Source organism: Lipophrys pholis (genome assembly GCF_963383615.2).
Source record: "Lipophrys pholis genome assembly, chromosome: 7".
Lineage (NCBI taxonomy): Eukaryota > Metazoa > Chordata > Actinopteri > Blenniiformes > Blenniidae > Lipophrys > Lipophrys pholis.
The window spans coordinates 27,761,200-27,780,697 of record NC_137638.1 but is presented as its reverse complement, the minus strand read 5'-3'; the positions used below and the strand labels follow the sequence as shown (position 1 = coordinate 27,780,697).

At 42.5% G+C, this 19,498-nt stretch overlaps 1 protein-coding gene across 19 annotated transcripts in view; it reads right to left on the bottom strand.

The window, feature by feature from the left end:
• The window catches only part of arvcfb (ARVCF delta catenin family member b), a 258,481-nt gene that overhangs the window by 31,377 nt on the left and 207,606 nt on the right, over window positions 1–19,498 (bottom strand). For 11 of the 19 annotated variants that reach the window (XM_080467642.1, XM_080467639.1, XM_080467638.1 and 8 more), the window contains 3 exons: window positions 16,355–16,472; window positions 15,564–15,735; window positions 11,955–12,026 (listed from right to left, as the gene is read on the bottom strand). In XM_080467642.1, the coding sequence (XP_080323768.1) occupies window positions 11,955–12,026; window positions 15,564–15,735; window positions 16,355–16,472 (362 nt within the window). Of the gene's footprint in view, window positions 1–11,954; window positions 12,027–15,551; window positions 15,736–16,354; window positions 16,473–19,498 lie in introns of all 19 variants that reach the window. The other 8 variants (XM_080467630.1, XM_080467635.1, XM_080467643.1 and 5 more) reach the window with 2 other exon arrangements.

Genomic DNA, 19,498 nt, shown 5'->3' with positions numbered 1-19,498 from the left:
ATTTAGCCGTTGCACGCTGAATTACAAAATACTGTTCAGTACTGTGTGACCTTTCTCACAACAACATATTTTCAAACATATTTTCTCCAGTCTTCTAGCTCAAACCAAATATCTGACTTTTTCAATCCACTGACTGCACCTGTTGCAGTGATAACGACCTCATTATGTACTGATTAACATCTCTAAACACTGCCTTTAATTTGCTTTTATGCAAGTTAAGGTAAAAGTCTTGATGATCGCAGCACTGACAGCTGTTTTGCAATAAAGTTTTAACAAGCTGGCAGCTAAATACCGTCAGTAACATAAACACAGTGTCTCTCTTATATAGACTGTGATGTTGTCTGCGTGGCTGCAGAGGTTGGGAATCAGATCAACACTATGCAAAACTTGAAAACAGCAAACAGAGCAAAAGTCTTCTGTCTGTTTTAATGCGATGGTGAAAAGATGACTAATTCCCAGCTTAATTTTAGCATCAATTTAGCCGTTATTGCCACTGAGGCCTGACCTTGTAAGAAAGAAGCTACTTTCACAGGCTGTCTGCTGACAGTTGGCTGTTTAGATCTTATTTCTGTTTATAACAAGTGTAAAGAACCTGCTAATAGGCAAGGCAATGCAAGGCAAGGCAAACTTATTTATAGAGCGCCATTCAAACACAGGGCAATTCACAGTGCTTTACAAAGAAATATAAGAAATTAAAGACAAAGACATAAGAAATATATTAATGAAAGAAATACATTAAAACAAATAATGAAGCTTTACTATGAGCACAATCTAGCTGGAGGACTATCAGGAGGTGAACCTCCTGTACTATGACCTTTACTCTTTCTGGGACTCCAGACAAAGTCTCTGCTCCCATTCCTTCATAGGTACAATGGAAATTAAACCCCATAAAAATGACTGTTTCTTTCGTTAGGTACAAAGAGCAAAACTGTGAATTTAGCCTTTCGTTTAAATACAAAGAGAAAAACTGCCAAAATTCTTTCGTTTGTTACAAAAAGCAAAACCTGTGTATTAAATACACGAAACCAAAGTATTAATCTACCTTCTCTGGCATGTTTATGATTGAATTATAATCGTCACAAAAGTAAATGTCCAGATCTTTGTGTTTCCCACAACCACTGACCATACGGCCCACTTTGGGACCTAGAAGAACAAAACTCAGATGTCCCTCAGCAGCGGCTCACCGCTCAGGTCTTTAGCATTAAGCATAAACTAATGCATTTATGCTCAGCTAATTATCTATAGTATTTTCGGACCACTTATCTATTACATCCTACCTTTCTTTCTTTCTTTCCTAGAGACACTCTCACATTGCTAATTACCCCATTACTGATATAACAAAACATGTCAGTGAAGCCAAATGTTGGAAAACACTTTCCGTTACATGCAACATACGACAGTAGAAGCTTCAGAAAAGCAGCAGTAGGTCGTCTCCAGGGTTCAAAACTCAATTCAGTGTCTTTTTATGGTTTTCTTATATAAAAATATAGTTTGATAGTTTCTTTAGATTGAATATATACCCGTTATATTCTTTATTTAACCAGGTCTCCCAAGATACATCTTCTCGGTATTTCTTTGTTTACATGCCATTTAGATTTAGCAGCGAGGGAACAGAGACGCAACTAATCACACCTTGTGAAACACCGGCCTCCTTTTCTTGGAGCAGTATCGTCTTCCCTTTAGACATGACAACATTCAATAGAAACAGGACACACAACACGCAGCGCTTTTGGCATAAGGAAGGTGTAATGCGAAGAGAAATGTAATGACAGAGGCTATGGAGTGATATAAGGTGCCAGACAGTCTGGAACCGTCACTGTGTGGACTGGACTCTACGTGTCAAAATAGCCGAGAAGCCGAGAGTGAGAAAGTATGTGTGAATGCATGTGTCGGTGCAAGTGTTAAATGCTTGTATGCAGGCTTTTTGTTTGTGTGCGTGCTTCAAAACGGACATCATCTCATCTGCGTGTGTGTGTGTGTGTGTGTGTGTGTGTGTGTGTGTGTGTGTGTGTGTGTGTGTGTGTGTGTGTGTGTGTGTGTGTGTGTGTGTGTGTGTGTGTGTGTGTGTGTGTGTGTGTGTGTGTGTGTGTGTGTGGCGAAACATTCGTGACGCAGCTCATCCTCATCCGGGGGTCTCACCTCGCTGTGAAATGTGACGGCACAAGGTGGGGAAGAAGGAGGGAAAGGAGGGAAGCAGCTGAAACAGCCGAGTGGTGTGTTTGTCCTGAACAAAAAGGCAAGTGATCTGCAGCAGTGGGTCAACAGGTGGCGAGAGGCCAGCCGGCCCGGGAGTCAGCGCTCACGATCCGAGTGTTAAATTCCACAAAAATGAGGCGCTTCTGGATGAAACTGCTGCTTGGAATTCAGGAAAATATTATTGGTGGCTCGCTGCTCTAACTCTGAGTGTGAAGAAGACACACGGAGTTGGAGAAACTTTTCCCTCCCACTGCAGTCTTGCTTGTCTCAAACAGGCATGGCACAAGCACGACAATGTAGTTTTATCTTCAAAAATAAAAACCCCCGATGTGTTTCCTCACTGCAGGAGGGATGCTCATCGGGCCTTCGGGCAAGACGATTGTTTTTTTTTTTGTCTCACCACTGTCGCCACTTCTAAGCCACAAAGATGTAGCAGCGAGGATTAGAAGAATCGGTTTCATGCCACAGAGCCATTAAGTGAAATATTTCTCCTCCATGAGGGGAGACAACAGCTGAGACAAACAATGAAAGTGAAGCTCCATTTTCTTTAACTCAATTGAGGCGCTGACGTTTCGACTTCAGGAGCTGCAGAGATATACATCAGAGCCGGCGATGACTCCAACAGCAAAACAGTCAGTGTTCATTATACTGCGAATAGCGATCTCCGGTGGTTTGATATCAAAGAGGGTTATACGATGCAATAAATATCAGCTTTGCATGGGCGCCGTTTGTCAATGCTATAACCTCCCTGCAAATTAAATGCTTGGCTTGCAAGACAAAGCAGAGAGAGACACAGAACGCACTTGTTGTTGCTGCTGCTGCTGCTGTTGTTGTTGTTGTTGTTGTCCTGGTAAAGCGCAGCTGTTTATTTCCCATCGCTCGGTGCGTGTTTGCGAGACGAGGGAAACCCAATAAATCTCACAGGAATGGAGACAGAACTGAAGTGGCAGAGAATGATAGAAATGAGAATCAGCGAGCAACGTAGAAAGAGAAATACACCGAGCAGAAAGGGCCAACGCGGACAGCTCCGAGGCTTTTCAAACACACTGCCTTCAGCCGCTCGCTTCCATTGGCAGACATGACTAATTAGCATGACCCTGATGCAGTCAGGATCACACGGCTTCACCGGGAAAGTACAAGCAGTTCGACTGAAAGACTCATCATCATACTCTGCCAGATGAAATAGTTTTCTCCTACAAACTTTCCAACTGTTTCATCACACACAAATATATGAGTGGTGAGTGAGTTGACCCGGAGGTGAATCAGCTGATGTGGATTTCTCAAAATGACAACGTGTATTTAAACATGATGTTTGCAAAACGTTAAGGCTCTTTAAAAAAAATGCTGGAGTGACGAAGGAAAATTATTATGAGAAAATAATCACAAGTCAAACTCGAACCAAGCAATTCATAGAGCAGTGAAAGGAATTCCAATAGTACAACTACTAAACACCAGCAAGCTGTGACTGTTGCTGGAACTGGTTATTGATGTCGGGATTTAATGGGAAGGCCACGTCGCTGCAGACCGAAGACAACAATTTAAGTTGCAAATTTCTTCAAACGCCCAGTCCAATCCAGTGAGCACTGAAATCTTTCCAATAACGAGTACTGCTAACTACTTAATGACGGAATTCCAGTTCCAAGAATGAGTTCAAAAATGGCTTGTGTATTTCCGAACTGTTGCCAATTATAATGAAAACTTCAACCTTCAATGACGTTTTGATTATAACTTGTCCAGGCGAGAGGCATCTCAAAGCAATGGAGGCCCCGTTTACACAGCCACATGTCAAGCCAAAACGCATCGTTTTTGAGTTTTCGTTTCAGAAAACGTTCATGTTTGCACAGCAAAGTTTAAAAAGAAAAAAAAAAAAGAGCAGAGGAACTATCTACTATGGCCGGGGTGTGCATGCGCAGTGGCAGCGTATTAGAAACGTTGCGTTTTCAGTGGCTCTCAGCACAGTTGTCGTGTAAACGAACACCCAAAACGCAGCGAAAGTTTTCCGTTTTAACTTGAATCAACTGAACTTGGTCATTTGTCTTGGAGGACGATTTGTCCCTCAGCTAAACCAGCCTAATGAAAGAAGAAGCATAAACTGATGAAGTGGAAAAGGGATCCTCCACAACATATGACCAAGACTTGTTGACCTGATTTACCTGCTTTGAGTTTAAGTTTTTCAAAAAAAACTTCACTATAATATAACCATAAACGTTGACTTGTGAAAAATTAACATATTTTATTATGAGTTTCTCGGCGGCGTGATCTCCTCTGTCTCACACGGCTTCTGAATATAATCGAGTTGTCATGTGTGGCCCAGGTTTCACAGCACCGAGCTGCACCTGATGTAAATTAGGAGTACGTTGTGTATTTCTTACAAGTTTTGGTGAGGCAGAAGCATCAATTATCATATTAGCGTCTAATTTGTACCATTCAGCTTTCTTTTTTATTCTCATCACTCAGGGAGAAGCTCGTTATGACTCGTCCCTTCATGTGCTTTTATCTAAATTTACGAGTCATTTGCAAGAACTATTTACTGTAGCCGTGGTGCTTCACTATTGACAGTGCTCATTTAAAGAAATAAAATCGGTGCTGAGATGACAGTTGGTGTTGGTTCATTAGATGTGATGTGTCAGACCAGGTACTCGTGCAGAGGATCGAACCTGATCCTGGTACTGGTGCAACTCCTTTTGTGCATCTTACTTCCCATTCTGACCGAGGGGTTGCACAACGATTTTGCTTGTTGAATTTTTCCAGCCAAAGTGAGCCAGAGATGAATCTCTTCATCTTCAGCTGTTCATGCTGGGATACAATTACGATGAGCAGAGTGAATACTGTGTGCCAAAGAGCTTCTTTACTACAGTAGTGTTGTCATGATACCAACATTTTGGTATCGATACCGATACCACCATGTAGTTCGATACTTTCGATACTTTTCCAAATAAAGAGAGAACACAGAAAATGTCATTAGATACATCCTGTCTTAAGTAGGACCAATGTCTTTAAATGGTATGTTACTATGCAGTAATCTTTATAACATTAAATGGCTGAAATAAAATGTTTTCATATTATATTCTTTTATATTATTTATTATATTACATTTATAAAACTAATATTTATAATAGCTTACATTTTTTTCCAGAGCTACTTTTTCATGGGTATATAAGTTATTACCTGTCGTTCCTTGAACTCCTTATGCAGGTCTGGGTGTTTGTCCTTCAGGTGTTCAGCAGGTTAGTAGTGTTTCCAGCCTTTGGCCAGACATGTTCTCAAACACTGTTTGCACAGTAGTGCTTTGGTGTTGACGGGGACAATGTGCTCATTTGTTTTGAAGCCAAAGTACTTCATATAGTACTTCTAGCACCTGTTTTTATTAGAAGTTGCGGCCTTGTGGATGTAGCAGCTCTCTCTCTCTCTCTCTTTCTCAGCGATGCACTCTATCTCTTTTTACGGAGTTTCCACGGGTCGTTTGAGTCAGTTACGCATGCGCACTCTCACATGGACGCAAACGCCATGTCACTTACGCATGCACATCCATATTCTTTTCAAAGTACAAGCTCGGTTGGGAGAAGATTGTTTTGCAAATACGTTGTTTTGACTTTTATTTTGAAGTTGTGTAGGTCGAGTATGAAGCGATTATTCAGTTGCGGATCTCGGGTCGGAGCGCAGGAGCGCTCGCACACCCCCTCTCGGAGAAACCGGAGTGCAAAAAAAAAAAGAAAGAAAGAAAAGTAAAGAAAGCGGAGCAGCCCGAGAACGCTTCCCCCAAAGAGAGACTGACTCTCCTCGGTGCAAATTACAACACAGTGACGCTCCGCGGCGACGAAAAAAGAAAAGAAAAAAGATACCGGTACCAGCCGGGCCCAGTATAGTGTCGTTTTAAAGGCGTCAGTACCACGATACCAATACAGTACTGGTATACCGAACAACCTTAACTACAGACAACCACTGATTATTTTAGTCTCTTGAAAAGAAAAACACATTTTAACAAGCTGTGCAATCAATATTCACCTTCACCGAGGGAAAATAATGTTTTCCTCCGAGGTCAAGGTGAAACGATTCCCTGAGTTTAACTGGAATCTGAGCTGTGGTGCTCATTGAACACATCCTCACACGCTGGCCCAAGACGTGAGGCGCTTTTCACACGACACAACGCAGCCGAGAGTGACAAGCGGAAAAGAGAGCAGATGAAAGAGGGAAAGAAGAAGAAGTTGAGCGTACAACAGCAGCAGAGGTAAAAAAAAAACAACAGAAAAAACCCTAATTAATTAGAGACTTTGTTTCTCTGAAGACAGACGACTGTTTCTGTAATCTCCCAACCCTCCTCCTCAAGCATTTCGAAACACCCGTCAGAAGGAAAAAATGAACTTTTACGAGGGGGTTTAGCTTCAATTCTTGGAAATAATGAAGCAGGAGCAGCACAAATACACAGCCGGAGAACATCTTCTCCTCTCCCCCTCCACTCTTTCCTCGACCTTTTTACCAATCAGAAGATAAACGCTGTCGTTTCAATTAATTGCTGGGAAAATGTTTCATCATCTCAGGGGCTGGCGAGCTCACCGGGTCTTTAATGAAAAGTATCTTTTCACACTTCTTAATCACTTTTGTTTCAGACGCCGTCTAGGTTTCTGCCAGTTCCGGATGGCGTGAATAATGAGCCCCCGGCGAGCAGGTCCTGCTTCTGGGTTCACACAAGCACAATAATTCACTTCACCAATTAGGGTGGGCAACCAGGGCAAAGGATCAAGCAGAAGGATGGAAAGGTGGTGAGAAAAGGTTTAGAAGATGGAAAAATAAAACAACCTTGTATATGGATTTTTTCTTTTTTTAATTAAGTGAAGACGAGGGTCTATCGGTTAAGAATTAACAGCTGAATGCTATCGGATTACAACACAACTTTTCGGAAATCCTCCGACTCCGCTGTGTAAACGGGGAAAAATCTCATTTGTTTTTAAAAATTCTAACAGCACCAACTACATTGCTTTTGGTGATTCTGTGGTTTCCGTGTCAACACACATCATCTGTAAAACATTGGGATGTAAACGTAAAACATGCAAAGCAGCAATATTCTCCGGAAGGCTGTGCTGTTCTGACCACCACATCATCACGCAGCCCCCGATACGTGACGGCCAACAGGGCCTGCATATGCTACGGGTATAATGAGCAACAAGAATAAAATACTAGGTTACTTCCACTGTTGATATTCATGAAGTCCAACTCTCAAACTTTTTGTCGAGACTTGCGGTCGATTGACCGCCTCTCAGTAACGAGCCTCTAACAAGGTAAAGGGAAACGCATATAACTGCCTTCCAAGAAAATATGGCGTGTGAATCATTTCACATGCAGAATAAAAATGTAAGTACAAAATGGCGATTGAAAAGATTTGGACGTGCTTGCGGACAGACGTCTATAATTTCAAACAGAGAGAAGATAGCTGTGTCCTCTGATCTGCTCAGGATGTGTTCTCCTAAATGTCAACGTGCTCCTTCGCCAATGGATGAATTATCTTTTCATCCATTCAAGGTTCATCCAAGTTAGCGTGGCCGGGAGTTAATCCATTATGAGTCAAATTCAAAGAAACAGACGACTGTAAACACTCGCGTTGACAGGGGCCGTTTCAGAGTCAGCAATTAACTTTAAATCATGTTTTTGGTCTGTGGTGGAAACTGGAGCAGGGAAACATGCAAACGTCACTCAGGAAGACTGGACTGGAAGCGGGAATATTCTCACTGTGAAACAAAAGCGCAAACCACTCTTCAAAATTTCCAAATCCTTCTGAAGTATATCAAAAAGTCCAGAATGTTACTCTTCCTTCAAATCTAGGAAGCACATGAGCATCTTTCAGCTCACTGTTTTGGTTGTATGGCCTCTCTGTTTTCATTTGCCCTGATGAAACCATCAAACACTCCCAGCCACAGCAGGAAGTTAATGTCAGTTTAAACCAATGTGATAAACTCCCTGTATTTGACCTGCCGAGCGTCACATGGCAGGCGCTCGGAGTTAGCATTTAGCCGCGAACACGGTGAAGCGCTCAGCAGCGATGAGTCAGTGTTGTGTGTGTTCTGAAAGAAATTCAAACTGAAAAACAGATTTCAATAGTCAACAACAACATGTACCGACGAGCAACTCGCTCAATATTTCTGTATTTCTTTCTTTCGCCCTCCTTCTCACACACACACACACACACACACACACACACACACACACACACACACACACACACACACACACACACACACACACACACACACACACACACACACACACACACACACACAAAAGATTAATCACTGCCCACTGCCAGGTCCAGCTTGCTCCCAGCATTGACCTCCCTCTGTCTGACATCAGATCAGGACTGGGATACACATGTAATCTCCCGTATCTCCTGCAGCCATCGCCACCAAATGAAAGCGTCTCTCTCCGTGCGAGCTCTCCACGGATGACCACGGGATGCGACGGAGGCCGAGGCGGGGAGTATACGTGTGCGACACAAAGCAAACACGTACTTTCATAGTCAAACTAAGCCGGTTCCCAGAGGACTCTTTACAGATGTCGGCGATACGTCTGCCTGAAAAGTCAACGTGGGGTTTTGCTCTGGTGATTAAGTTGATATCCATGCATCTCACTGTTAGTTTTCCCCCTCAGAGTCGAGGTAATAAACACCAGAAATGATTTGTCTCCAAGCAACAAAATGCCCGGCCGCTCTCCACAATGTGAACCCGCTCATTTTAACTGTGCATGACATTTAGGACTGTAACGATAATTGCTTTCTCTGAAGGCAAAACTCCAAAGGGTGTTGTTTCCAGATTGTATAACATAATTGCAGCCCGATTCTAACTGCTATAGATTCTTGGTTGCAGCATGCCAGCTTGGCTTTCGCCCATGAAATCCCAGCAAGTGGAAAATATTAATTATCATCCTTAAGCTCATCTGCTTCCCTTTACTTTAGGAGAGAGTAAAAACAAAACGGCAAAATCGGCTCAACTTGGAAGAGCACATCAATTAATTGTGATCCAGTTTAATGAAAGCTCACTTTGCAGTGTTAATGTGGCTAATTAACAGTCAAACAGGAAGTGGTATTGACTGTGAGTGCCTGCCACGGGACATTGATGAAGGTGCTGATGTGTAAATAGCACCTGTGGGTGTGGAACAAGTGCAGGTTTCCACAGGCAACACTCAACAGATGAACACCTGCACTCGCACACACCTTCCTACAGAGGAAAGTATGGCACTGACCCATGCGCTAACAAATATGCATCCTATTACCACCCGTGCACGACCGCCTGCCTGTGCCAAAAACAAAAAAGCAAAGAGAGTCTGCGGGAGCATATACACAGCGAATCACACACGATTTCTAGAACGAGCCTCTGCTCCTGATTGCTGCGTTACTACCTTTGAAACCTCTCATCAAAAAATAAATAAAGAGGAGCAGAGAGGAGAAGGAGGAGGGGAGGAGGCAGAAAATCTCTTAATACCAATAAAAGCACTTGTGGAAAAAGCCTCTGTGGAGATCAGGACCCCAGACAGAACATTTCCCAACAACAGCACATCCAGCTCGAAAAAACAGGCTCAAAAATGAAATATCTGATTTCTTTGTTACTGACAGACACAATGTTGTTGCGTCTAAGCCCAAGGCTACACTTCAGCTACGGATAATGATTTCAATCAACTTTTGCCACTTTGGCATGAAAGCGCCAACAAACTTTTGGGAACACAAAATATAAACCAAAAAATACATGTTGTGTATCACAATTCGATCGCTCAGCAGAAGTTCTGACACACTATGATGAGAGTTCTTATTGAAGTGCCGAATACACACAAAATACACTGAATACAAGTGCAACATATTGTTTGAGTCCCAACATTACTAACATGATTGTAACAGTAGTGAAAGTGTTTAGCTGCACAGTGTTGTATTGGAGTACTTCCTAACCCTGTTTCTTGAGGTACCAATATTTATACCTATATATAACATTGGCGACCCCCCCCCCCACCACTCTGCTGCCCCAAAAAGAACAAAAACCAAAAGGGAAGCTCATAACACACTAAATGTGAAATACAGTTCTGTGACGGTCAGTTCCTTTTCTCTGAGGATAAACTCTTTGGGTTTACACTCCCTCTCGTGGTGTTTGCAGTTTCAAATTTTCATTCGCCAGTTTTTCACCTCAAAAGATGCTTTAAGCTCTAATTCTCTCCATCGCTTCCTTATTGTGAGTAAATATCTTGGTTCAGTTTTTTCTGTTTGATTCATCTTTCTCCTTAGCCTGACGCGCCGCCATTTTTCTGACTTTTAAATTGTTTTTTTTTTAATGTATTTGCGTAAAATTCAAAAGTTTTTTGATCTAAATCAAATAAATGCCGACTCATTTATTTCTAAGACATAAAAAAAAAGTATTTCCCCTTAAAAGCAAGATGGCTTCGCAGGCCCCCATCAATCTTTGACGCCTCTGGTTGTGAATTATTGGTGTAGAGGATCGTGGTCTTGCACACTGGGGGGATTTTCTCTGTGTTTAAACCAATGATTCATAGTTATTCAATACTATATTTCCCCATCTATGCTGAGCAATCAGGTTTACATGAAGTGATTTGGAGGATCTCCAGAATAAAATGGCTTGTCCATCACAGTCAAGACAGACAGTCACACACACACATTCTCACACACACACACATTCTCACACACACACACACACACACACACACACACACACACACACACACACACACACACACACACACACACACACACACACACACACACACACACACACACACACACACACACACACACACACACACACACACACACACACGCAAACTAGAATCGCTAGTTAACCAATTTTTGGACTTCTGGAGGAAACACAGAAAACTGTAAACTGGAAAGACTCGACAGCCTCTCAGTCTGGACTCAAACGCAGGATATTCTAGGAAACCATCACACCACTGTGAGGCTCAGCCACTCAATTTGAAGTTCATGTATCATAGAAATGTAATAAAAAGAAGCACTTGGTTCACATTTACAACGAAACAATGAATCATAGTTTCAAATCCCACCACAGACGAGTCACCACTCAACCCCCACCAACAAGCATTCAGATTCAGAAAAAGTCTATCGTTCTCAAATCTTTCCTTTGATGTGTTATTGTCCTAATTGTTTTCCTTCCTTTAAATCCAAATCTGAATTTCCAAATGCATTGGGATTAAAAAAAAGGGGATTATGTCCATATCACCCAGTCCTATAGTGAGAAGCCACCAACAATGATAACACAGCAGCATTCAGCGGACACAATAGACGCTGTTTAGCAGCGGACTTGGTCGAGCTCAGCAGACAATAACCGGCCGTTTTATTATTGCCTGTGGTGCCCCGGTGCATTGCTGCAGAGTTCAACAAAAAGAGGAGCTTATGGAATTGTTGCTCTCACAAACTGCCAACAATCGACCGTCTCTCTGGAAGCACAGACGCACCAAACAAAACTAAATCATCAATTGTGTACTTTTATTCTTGTGTATAGCTGCCGCAGAGGATACTGTAAACTGTATCTCGCTGCTGTAAACGCAGTTTTTCGACACAGATTCCACAGTGACAATAATGAACTAGTCCATGCTATTCTTATTCTATCAACAGCTAAATAGCAGAGCGACTCTTTGTCTGTGAAAGGCCTCCCGCGCTTCAGTTGACCGACACGTCTGACCTCTAACCAAACTGTCCGCTCTGCAGAGGACAAGTCACTCCCAGAGCCGTGCTCCTCAGGCGAGGCACCACCTACCTTTTGAGGGCTCTGTGCGCTTGGGCAGATCCAGTGTGTCGTAGTTTTTGTCATTCTCACCATTTTTTCTGCCTGGATATGGAAGAAAGGAAGTAAATTGATATTAGTATGTGATGCCTGGATCGTGAAGAACAATGAATCAGACAGGAGGGTGGAACCGATAAGTCCATGAACGGGCGCTGTCAGTATATATGGACTGTAAAGTGTGCCAAACATGGGTGGTTCCTGTTATTCAAGCTATTAAAAATGTCAATATGAAGAAAAATGTATGTGTTTAGGTAATTGAAGCTAGAGCACGATTATAGCTCACCGTTAATTGTACATATCGGTTCCACCCACAGCTAAGCGTGGTTGTGCACATTTACAAACAACGCAAAAAGCGAGAAGCGTGGAAACCCCTCACCAACAGTGTATGAATACAGAAGCACACAGAAACCTCTACACAACTTTCTTATCACAGTCCAACATGAACACTAACTCAATAAGACAAAGTTTCCTGTGCTGATAAACACGGTGAATGATGCAGCGGCAGACAGGAAACCGGAGCACGGAGGTGGGTTTTTTTGGAGGGGAGGGGTTGTGGGGTGAGGGGGGGGGGGGGGGGGGGGGGTGCTAATGGTCCGCTCACAGGTATATGGACATTCCCACAGGACATCACAGATGAACAGAGAGACAGAGCGGTCCGCTTCCTCGGCTGCACAAGTAAAGGTTCCAAGGCACCGAGCTGGATGTCAGCATGCGGTATGATTTGCTCCGTCCGGGCTGAGCCACCACTGCCCTTCAGAAGATAAGCTCATATAGTTCTGTTCTCTAAATCCATGTACAACCGTTAAGAAGGCGTTTGGAAGAGATACAGTAAATTACATGCCGTTTATTTACATAGAAGATATGAGATATTCCACTTTCAATTAATCTATTATTTACCTATGTATATCAACTTTGCACAAAAACATGTTTACAGCATGGATATATTACTATGTAGTTAAGGTATTTTCCTATAGTGCTATAATACTATAGTATACTTAAGATGGAGGAATAATAAAATAGTTTTTTTTAACAAGTTAAACTAGGATGTGCTCAATTGTTTTTGTCTTTAGTTTGTATTCATTTCCATATCAAATTACACATTTTTACTATATATGTCTTTCTGTTGCACACTCATTCAAAAATGAAGGAATTGGTAGATTGTTTCTTTGGTTTAAAAATTCTTATGAACTTTGTCAGTTCATGTTTGAATTAAAATATCAACCAAAATAACCTTTCCAATATTATGTATATCAGGAGATGCTCTCTGTTGTAAAGCAAAACACCGATGCTATGGTCTTTTACTATTCATATAAGATTTTGCTCTCGTTATTATGGGAAAAGCCATTTAAACATGATAAGAATAATTCCTATATATAATAACTTTAACTTGTGCTTCAAGCTTGTGTCTCTAAAAATAAGCTATGTGAGCCATACATCAGAAATAAACGGTCTCACATTTATTTATTTTTTAATCACACAAACTTTCCTTTAGGAAACTTTGGAAAGTTAGCAATCAATGAAAACAAATGTTTATTCTTCATAAAATTAAGGATTCTTAGATATGCCAAAGAACGGGACATAATATTGACAATTTTCTCAAGAAATCGGATTCTAAATCAACACTCTACATCATCTGAAGCTTTTAACTCACTTACAGCCGCACGACAAACAAACACACATAAAAACAGAGTCTGCAGCAGAGCTTGACATTTCTGCCCGAATCGAACCCAAAGTGATCAGATTGAAGTATCCCAGTTGATACTGGGCTTAGTTTTATCTTGAAAAAAAAAAAGAAGAGTGATTCTTTCAGTCAAGCTCTACGTAGCGACCTGACAAAAACAGACGGACTTACCGTGTTTGTAAGGCTCTCCTTACACCTGTCACTTATGCTAAAGGACTGATGAAACTAACGCTGACAAAGTGAGGCGTTCAGGGCGGGCGGTGACTGGAATACTCAGCGCTACAGGAGGTGGGCATGGTGAGGGAATGCATGTGTAACGAATGAAACGCCCCAATTTCCCAAAGTCCTTGGAAGTTTTTTCAGGTTTCTGGAGGACACCCAAACTACTTCTAACTATATTCTACCACCAGGGGAAAGGGTGTAGGAGGAGGAGGAGGAGGAGGAGAAATGAGGGAGGATGGAGAGAAGGGGGAAAGCTAAAGTGCGGAGGGCTGGGGGGGGCACTCACCTTGATTAAACCATTCCTCTATAGTTAGCCAAGGAGGCAGCAGCAATGCCAAAAAACACAAAGCAGGGAAAAGAGAGAAGCATGGTGAAAAAGATGCGTGTTGCACGTGTGTAAAGAAGCAGTGCAATACATTTCTCACTAAAATAGTCCTTTTGTTTTCTTCTTTTTTTTTTTACTGAACACGGAGAAAGCACAGAAGCAGAAAAGAAGCTGCGAGAGCCATTAAGAGTCTGTAGGTGTTCTCTGGGAGGCTTGTTCAAAGAGCTGGCATCAGCAGGGCGACTTTTTAGGGTGAGAGAGAAACAGTCAAATGGTGATTTAAGTGAGGAAAAAAAAAATAAAAAATGGTAGGATAACAGAGAGAAGCTAACGAGTGAGAAAAACGTAAAGGACTGTCGGCTAGCGAGACGCTGTGAAAAACATATTCACACGTAAAATGCAAAAAAGAAAATCTTCAGCGCTTGTATAGGTGCTTCATTACGACCACTGTGTGGGAGGAGCAGGAATGTGCTGAACGAGATGGAAGCAACAGCCAAGAATCCGACTGTTTATCAGGAAAAACAAAGCAAGAGCCGCAAAGTGTGTGCTGATCATAATAGTGCATATTATAGCCGGTGTGACAGCGAGCTGAAAGAAGAAGCCAGGCGTCAGCCTACTTAAGGTAACGAATTGCCACGCGCGTTGCCGACAGTGTTGCTATGCACGCCGCCTCGGTGATCCTTTATAGCTGCACTCGGTGTTTCTGTACCTGAGTGTCTTTTCTACGATAACACCTTCAGGGTCTGCAACACTCCTCATTATGCTGGGTGTGTGTGTGTGTGTGTGTGTGTGTGTGTGTGTGTGTGTGTGTGTGTGTGTGTGTGTGTGTGTCTGTGTGTGTGTGTGTGTGTGTGTGTGTGTGTGTGTGTGTGTGTGTGTGTGTGTCCATTTCTCACATCATTCAATGGTCTTGCCTATAATTCTATACGTTTAAGCACTGTGTTTTTCTGACCCCTGAACCGACGGGATTCTCAGAGGAGCCGTTAGAAGTCGGGGTGGGGTGGGGGGGTGGGGGGGGTGGGGTCAGCGGCTCATCGTCACACCTCATTGGCTGACTGATTAATGGTGGCCATTATTGTTGTACAGTAGGGAGATAACGGTGTAATTCAGCTAACGGCCCGGGAGAACGCCGGTTAAGACGTCTTTAACAACACGTATGTGCCGGCACATCTGCTCAACGGAGGCTCTAACCACGAAAACGGGCACCGTGTTAGATATCCATTCCAATCACAGCCATTTTCAAGTGTCATTAAGGCTTTTGATATGTTGTTTTTTCTCTCCTTCTTTTCTGATACTCACAAAGCAGGATTGTCTCATTTCATGGTTGCTGGTCTCCCTCCACCTTCCTTCTCACCTTTGGCTTTTTTGCCTCCGAAACAGCCGGCGTCATCCTTCTTCTTCCTCTGCGGCCCCGCGGATCCAGGAGCCTGCAGCGCCGACGGGTCCTGAAACTTCTCGGCCCCCGGCACCTCTTTGTGAACGTGGTAGGAAAGGTTCCTCATAATACAAACACAGTTCTCCACGGACTAGGGAAAAAGTGAGAGATGAAGAGTTTTATCAACATTAGAATTAAATGGACAGCTTCAGGTTGGATTCTACTAAGTGAGTATTAAAGTAAAACTCGAGGAAAGGAAGTCAAATATGAGGAAAGGAGATCCAGATAGAGAGAATATCTCATGTACAGGTCCACAGTGTCATCTCGATTCAGTTGCATTATAAATTAATGAAACCAAGAAACCTGTAATCATATAAAATGCCATCAATATGTATATTCACTGCAAATAAGTTTTAGTATTTGAAGTAAAACAAAGGCTCTGTATAAAAAGATAAAAATATAGCCGGATCTGGCTTCACCAGATTCACATTTAATCTTTAAATAACCAAACACATCTTCATTGCCTCAATTATAGCCGCTTTTCTTTTTCTTGTTTTCTAAGTGGTGAATATAGTTTTTCTTATTTCCACTTGTGCTCAGGATGCAAATTCTTTGAGCCTCTATTCTGCACCACCGCCTTTAACAATCTCCACCCTTTCGTCCAAACCCTACCAACTGGAACCCTCACAGGCAGAGAGTATCGACTGGAACACTAGGGTATATTTGGCCGTGAACGTATGTGCATGCTATGGCTGATCCACATGTTTTACCTTGTTGTCCATGTCCTTCTTCCCTACGGCAGACTGGAGCGCGTGCAGCAGAGCGTCCACCAGTCCGTCACATTCCCGCAGTCTGCGCCGAGCCTCCGCTCCATCTGAGCTCACGTTTCTACAGAAACAAAGCAACACAGACATAAATAAGCATTTAAGAAGCACGCACATGGAGATGTTGTCAAACCAAGTGTGAAATGTCTGCAGTCTTCCAACCGCTCTGACTTAAGAGCCAGGAAAATACACGTTTTCAGCAGTCACTATTAAACTGCACTGTGGATGGTAATGAAGGGCAGATGAGTCGTACTTTAAAAGTGAAACCCGGCATCAACGAACTCATACCAGTCTAACCCGGTGATATGCGATATTGCAGGTTCACATGTGACCCGTGGCCTCCTTCCTTCCTGTCCGCCTCAAGGCACATGGTGATAAAACCGAGTGGCTCTTGGAGTAATCTTTGAAAAATGATGAATACGAACTTCATTTTTGGTACAAAGAAAAAAAAAATAAAAAATGCCATCTCCGTTACGTCAGTCGGCGCTGTGAGCACAGCAGCCGTGCTGGTGCAGTCTTAGTGCTGCTGTCTGACTGACTGTGAAAGGCTCGGCTTTAAAGAGGGTTAAGGGATAGCTGGGGCTCCCCGCTCCTCACCGGGGACTTCATTTATGAGGGCTTCCAACCAACATAATCCCATTAGTCGACCCCCAGTTAGTCCTATGGAAGAGTGGCAGCCTTGCAGAGGTAAGCAGAACTCCAGTGCTTTAGTGCAGTGTGGACAGAAACACACATAACACCCAAGCACATGTGGACGGTTCAATTTACCAACAAAGGAGGCAGCTGCCAAACTATATTCTAACTTCTGTGCTCACTGACGGTCACTTCACAAGCTCACCTGCTTTTGTCTCTTGCCGTTCGGTCGGTCGGCTTCCTCATAAATCAAGCCCATCCATCTCTTAAGTATCAAAAACCGGTCGCCACCTCCCTTGTAAACAAATCCAAAGACGCACCGGCCTTGAATTTATTTGACAGGAGTGAGTTTCGGGGCAGACAGACAGCAGCGTTTTACTGTCAGCTGTTTCATTTCCAGGGGTCTTTCGGGGAGCAGTTGTCTTGTGGGAGGTTTATGGGCGGGCATCTGTCACTGGAGACAGTAAAGGAAGCCGCCGTTGTCTCTGGACAAACTATCTGCTGGTGTAATACTTAAGTTTTTAAAGGGTTTAAGGTGGTGGGGTTTATGTGTAGTGTTGTTTATTGAACCGTCTGACAGCTTCCCTGCTGTTATAGTTTGAATTATGATGTCATGAAAGTACTTCTTTATTGTAAAATGATGAGGTGCAAATATTGAAGAATTGTGGCTTCTTTTGTAATATTGTTAGTTCTTATCCTGTCACTTCAAGTAAACACATTATTCTGAATTGTTGATGCTGTCGTGTGTATTTCAATGGAATATTTTCACACAGCAAATAAACATTCTGCTCTAGTTCCATCCTAAAAAGTACACCCACAGTAGTTAAACTGCCACAAGTTTCAGCAAGTAGAGCTCATCTTCTTATTTTTTACCTTGTCAAATCGGATGAAAATGTAATTTTGTGAAATAAAGAGGACGAGAACTTGCTTATCACCACTGAATGATACTCAGATCATCTTAATTCCAAAGGAATAAGCATTGGATTACAGTTTATTATAGTCCTTTGTCCTGTAACAGAGTGATGACCTGTCCAGGGTTTTTTCCATGATCAGCTGGGATCAGCTGTGTTGTGCCTTTAAATTTAGAATGTGGTATAGAAGATGGATGGTTGAATAGTCGACTAAATACAAACCTCCTAATGAACATTAGAATCACTATTGGTGGGGTAGAAATGTGTGGTGTGTCCATGAGTAAATGAAAAGTTGGAAAATTCTGACTTTGAAATGGAATAAATAATACCCGAATACTGTTCAATTCAAATACTCACATTGGAAAAAGTAACTTTATCACAGGTAAAGTGAACATAGGCAGAAATGATCAGCCTTGCAGACGTATTTCATCGGCCACCAACCGCGGTAATTAAACATGTGTAAAAGAGAAATCTATAAATAAATAAAACACATCAATTCATCTCAGCAGTGGGAAATCCCCAAATGGCAACTTCATGAGTTCCCAGCAGCTTGATGCGTCACTGATTTATAATATTTTCCAGCAAGTCCTCACCACAAGTGTCACATGTTCATCACGTACATGTATAATCTTTTGTCGTTTTTTTCTCGTGTCAAAGATAAAACGGAACGCTTCCTCAGCATGTTCTATTCTAAAGAGAAATTTACGAATCTGTCTTTTCCAGTTTGACTGGGTCAAATTTAAAGGGGCTAAAAGAGGGCAGTGGGGTGTGCGTTCAGATGTCCATCTGGGTCTTTTGCCCTCTGCAGAGACACCGGCAGCTCGTCACCGTGATCTCAATGTGTCTATAGCGCGTCGGCTTTATCAGATGAGGCGTGGGTGTGAAGGTCACTCTGAGTCATGCGGCCATTAGAGGACAATAGAGCAGGTGGGAGGAGTAGACTGAAGCAGGACTGATGGAGATGGATGGAGACGTGGCTGACCCCTGCTATCGCCTCACAAGGTCAGCGGTAACATCATGAGACCATGTGCATTCCCTTGTGTTGGGTATCCTTTACGATTTATTGACTCCAAATCTACTTTGAGATTCAGTGCACTGACTCAGCTCCTTATCGCCTCATTGCTGGATTTATTTACATTAAGTCTGAATGAGAAAAGAAGAAGAGTTGAAAGGTAGGATAGCCTGCATTACTTAAAGATCGGCGGTAGTATAGACAGTTTTCCTCATCAGGTGATTGTTGGCTGATGTATTTAAAGACGGTGGGATGATCGTCACAACACGTGTTTCTGTGGGAGAATTTTTGCAGAAATGAAAGCAGCTATAGCGGGTTTGTCTGTCCTACAATACAATTTCACTCTATGTGTGTCACACCACATCTTGAAAAATCCACAAACACAAATCTCCAGTTTACCGGTTGTTCCATGGGGAAGTGGTTACGATTTAACAGTTTAGTTCATTTCAAATGTTACTTGTGTTTTAGAGGTCTAAAAACAGATCTAATATCTCAAACTCAGTTTTTTGATAGATTACTCATTACTACACCACC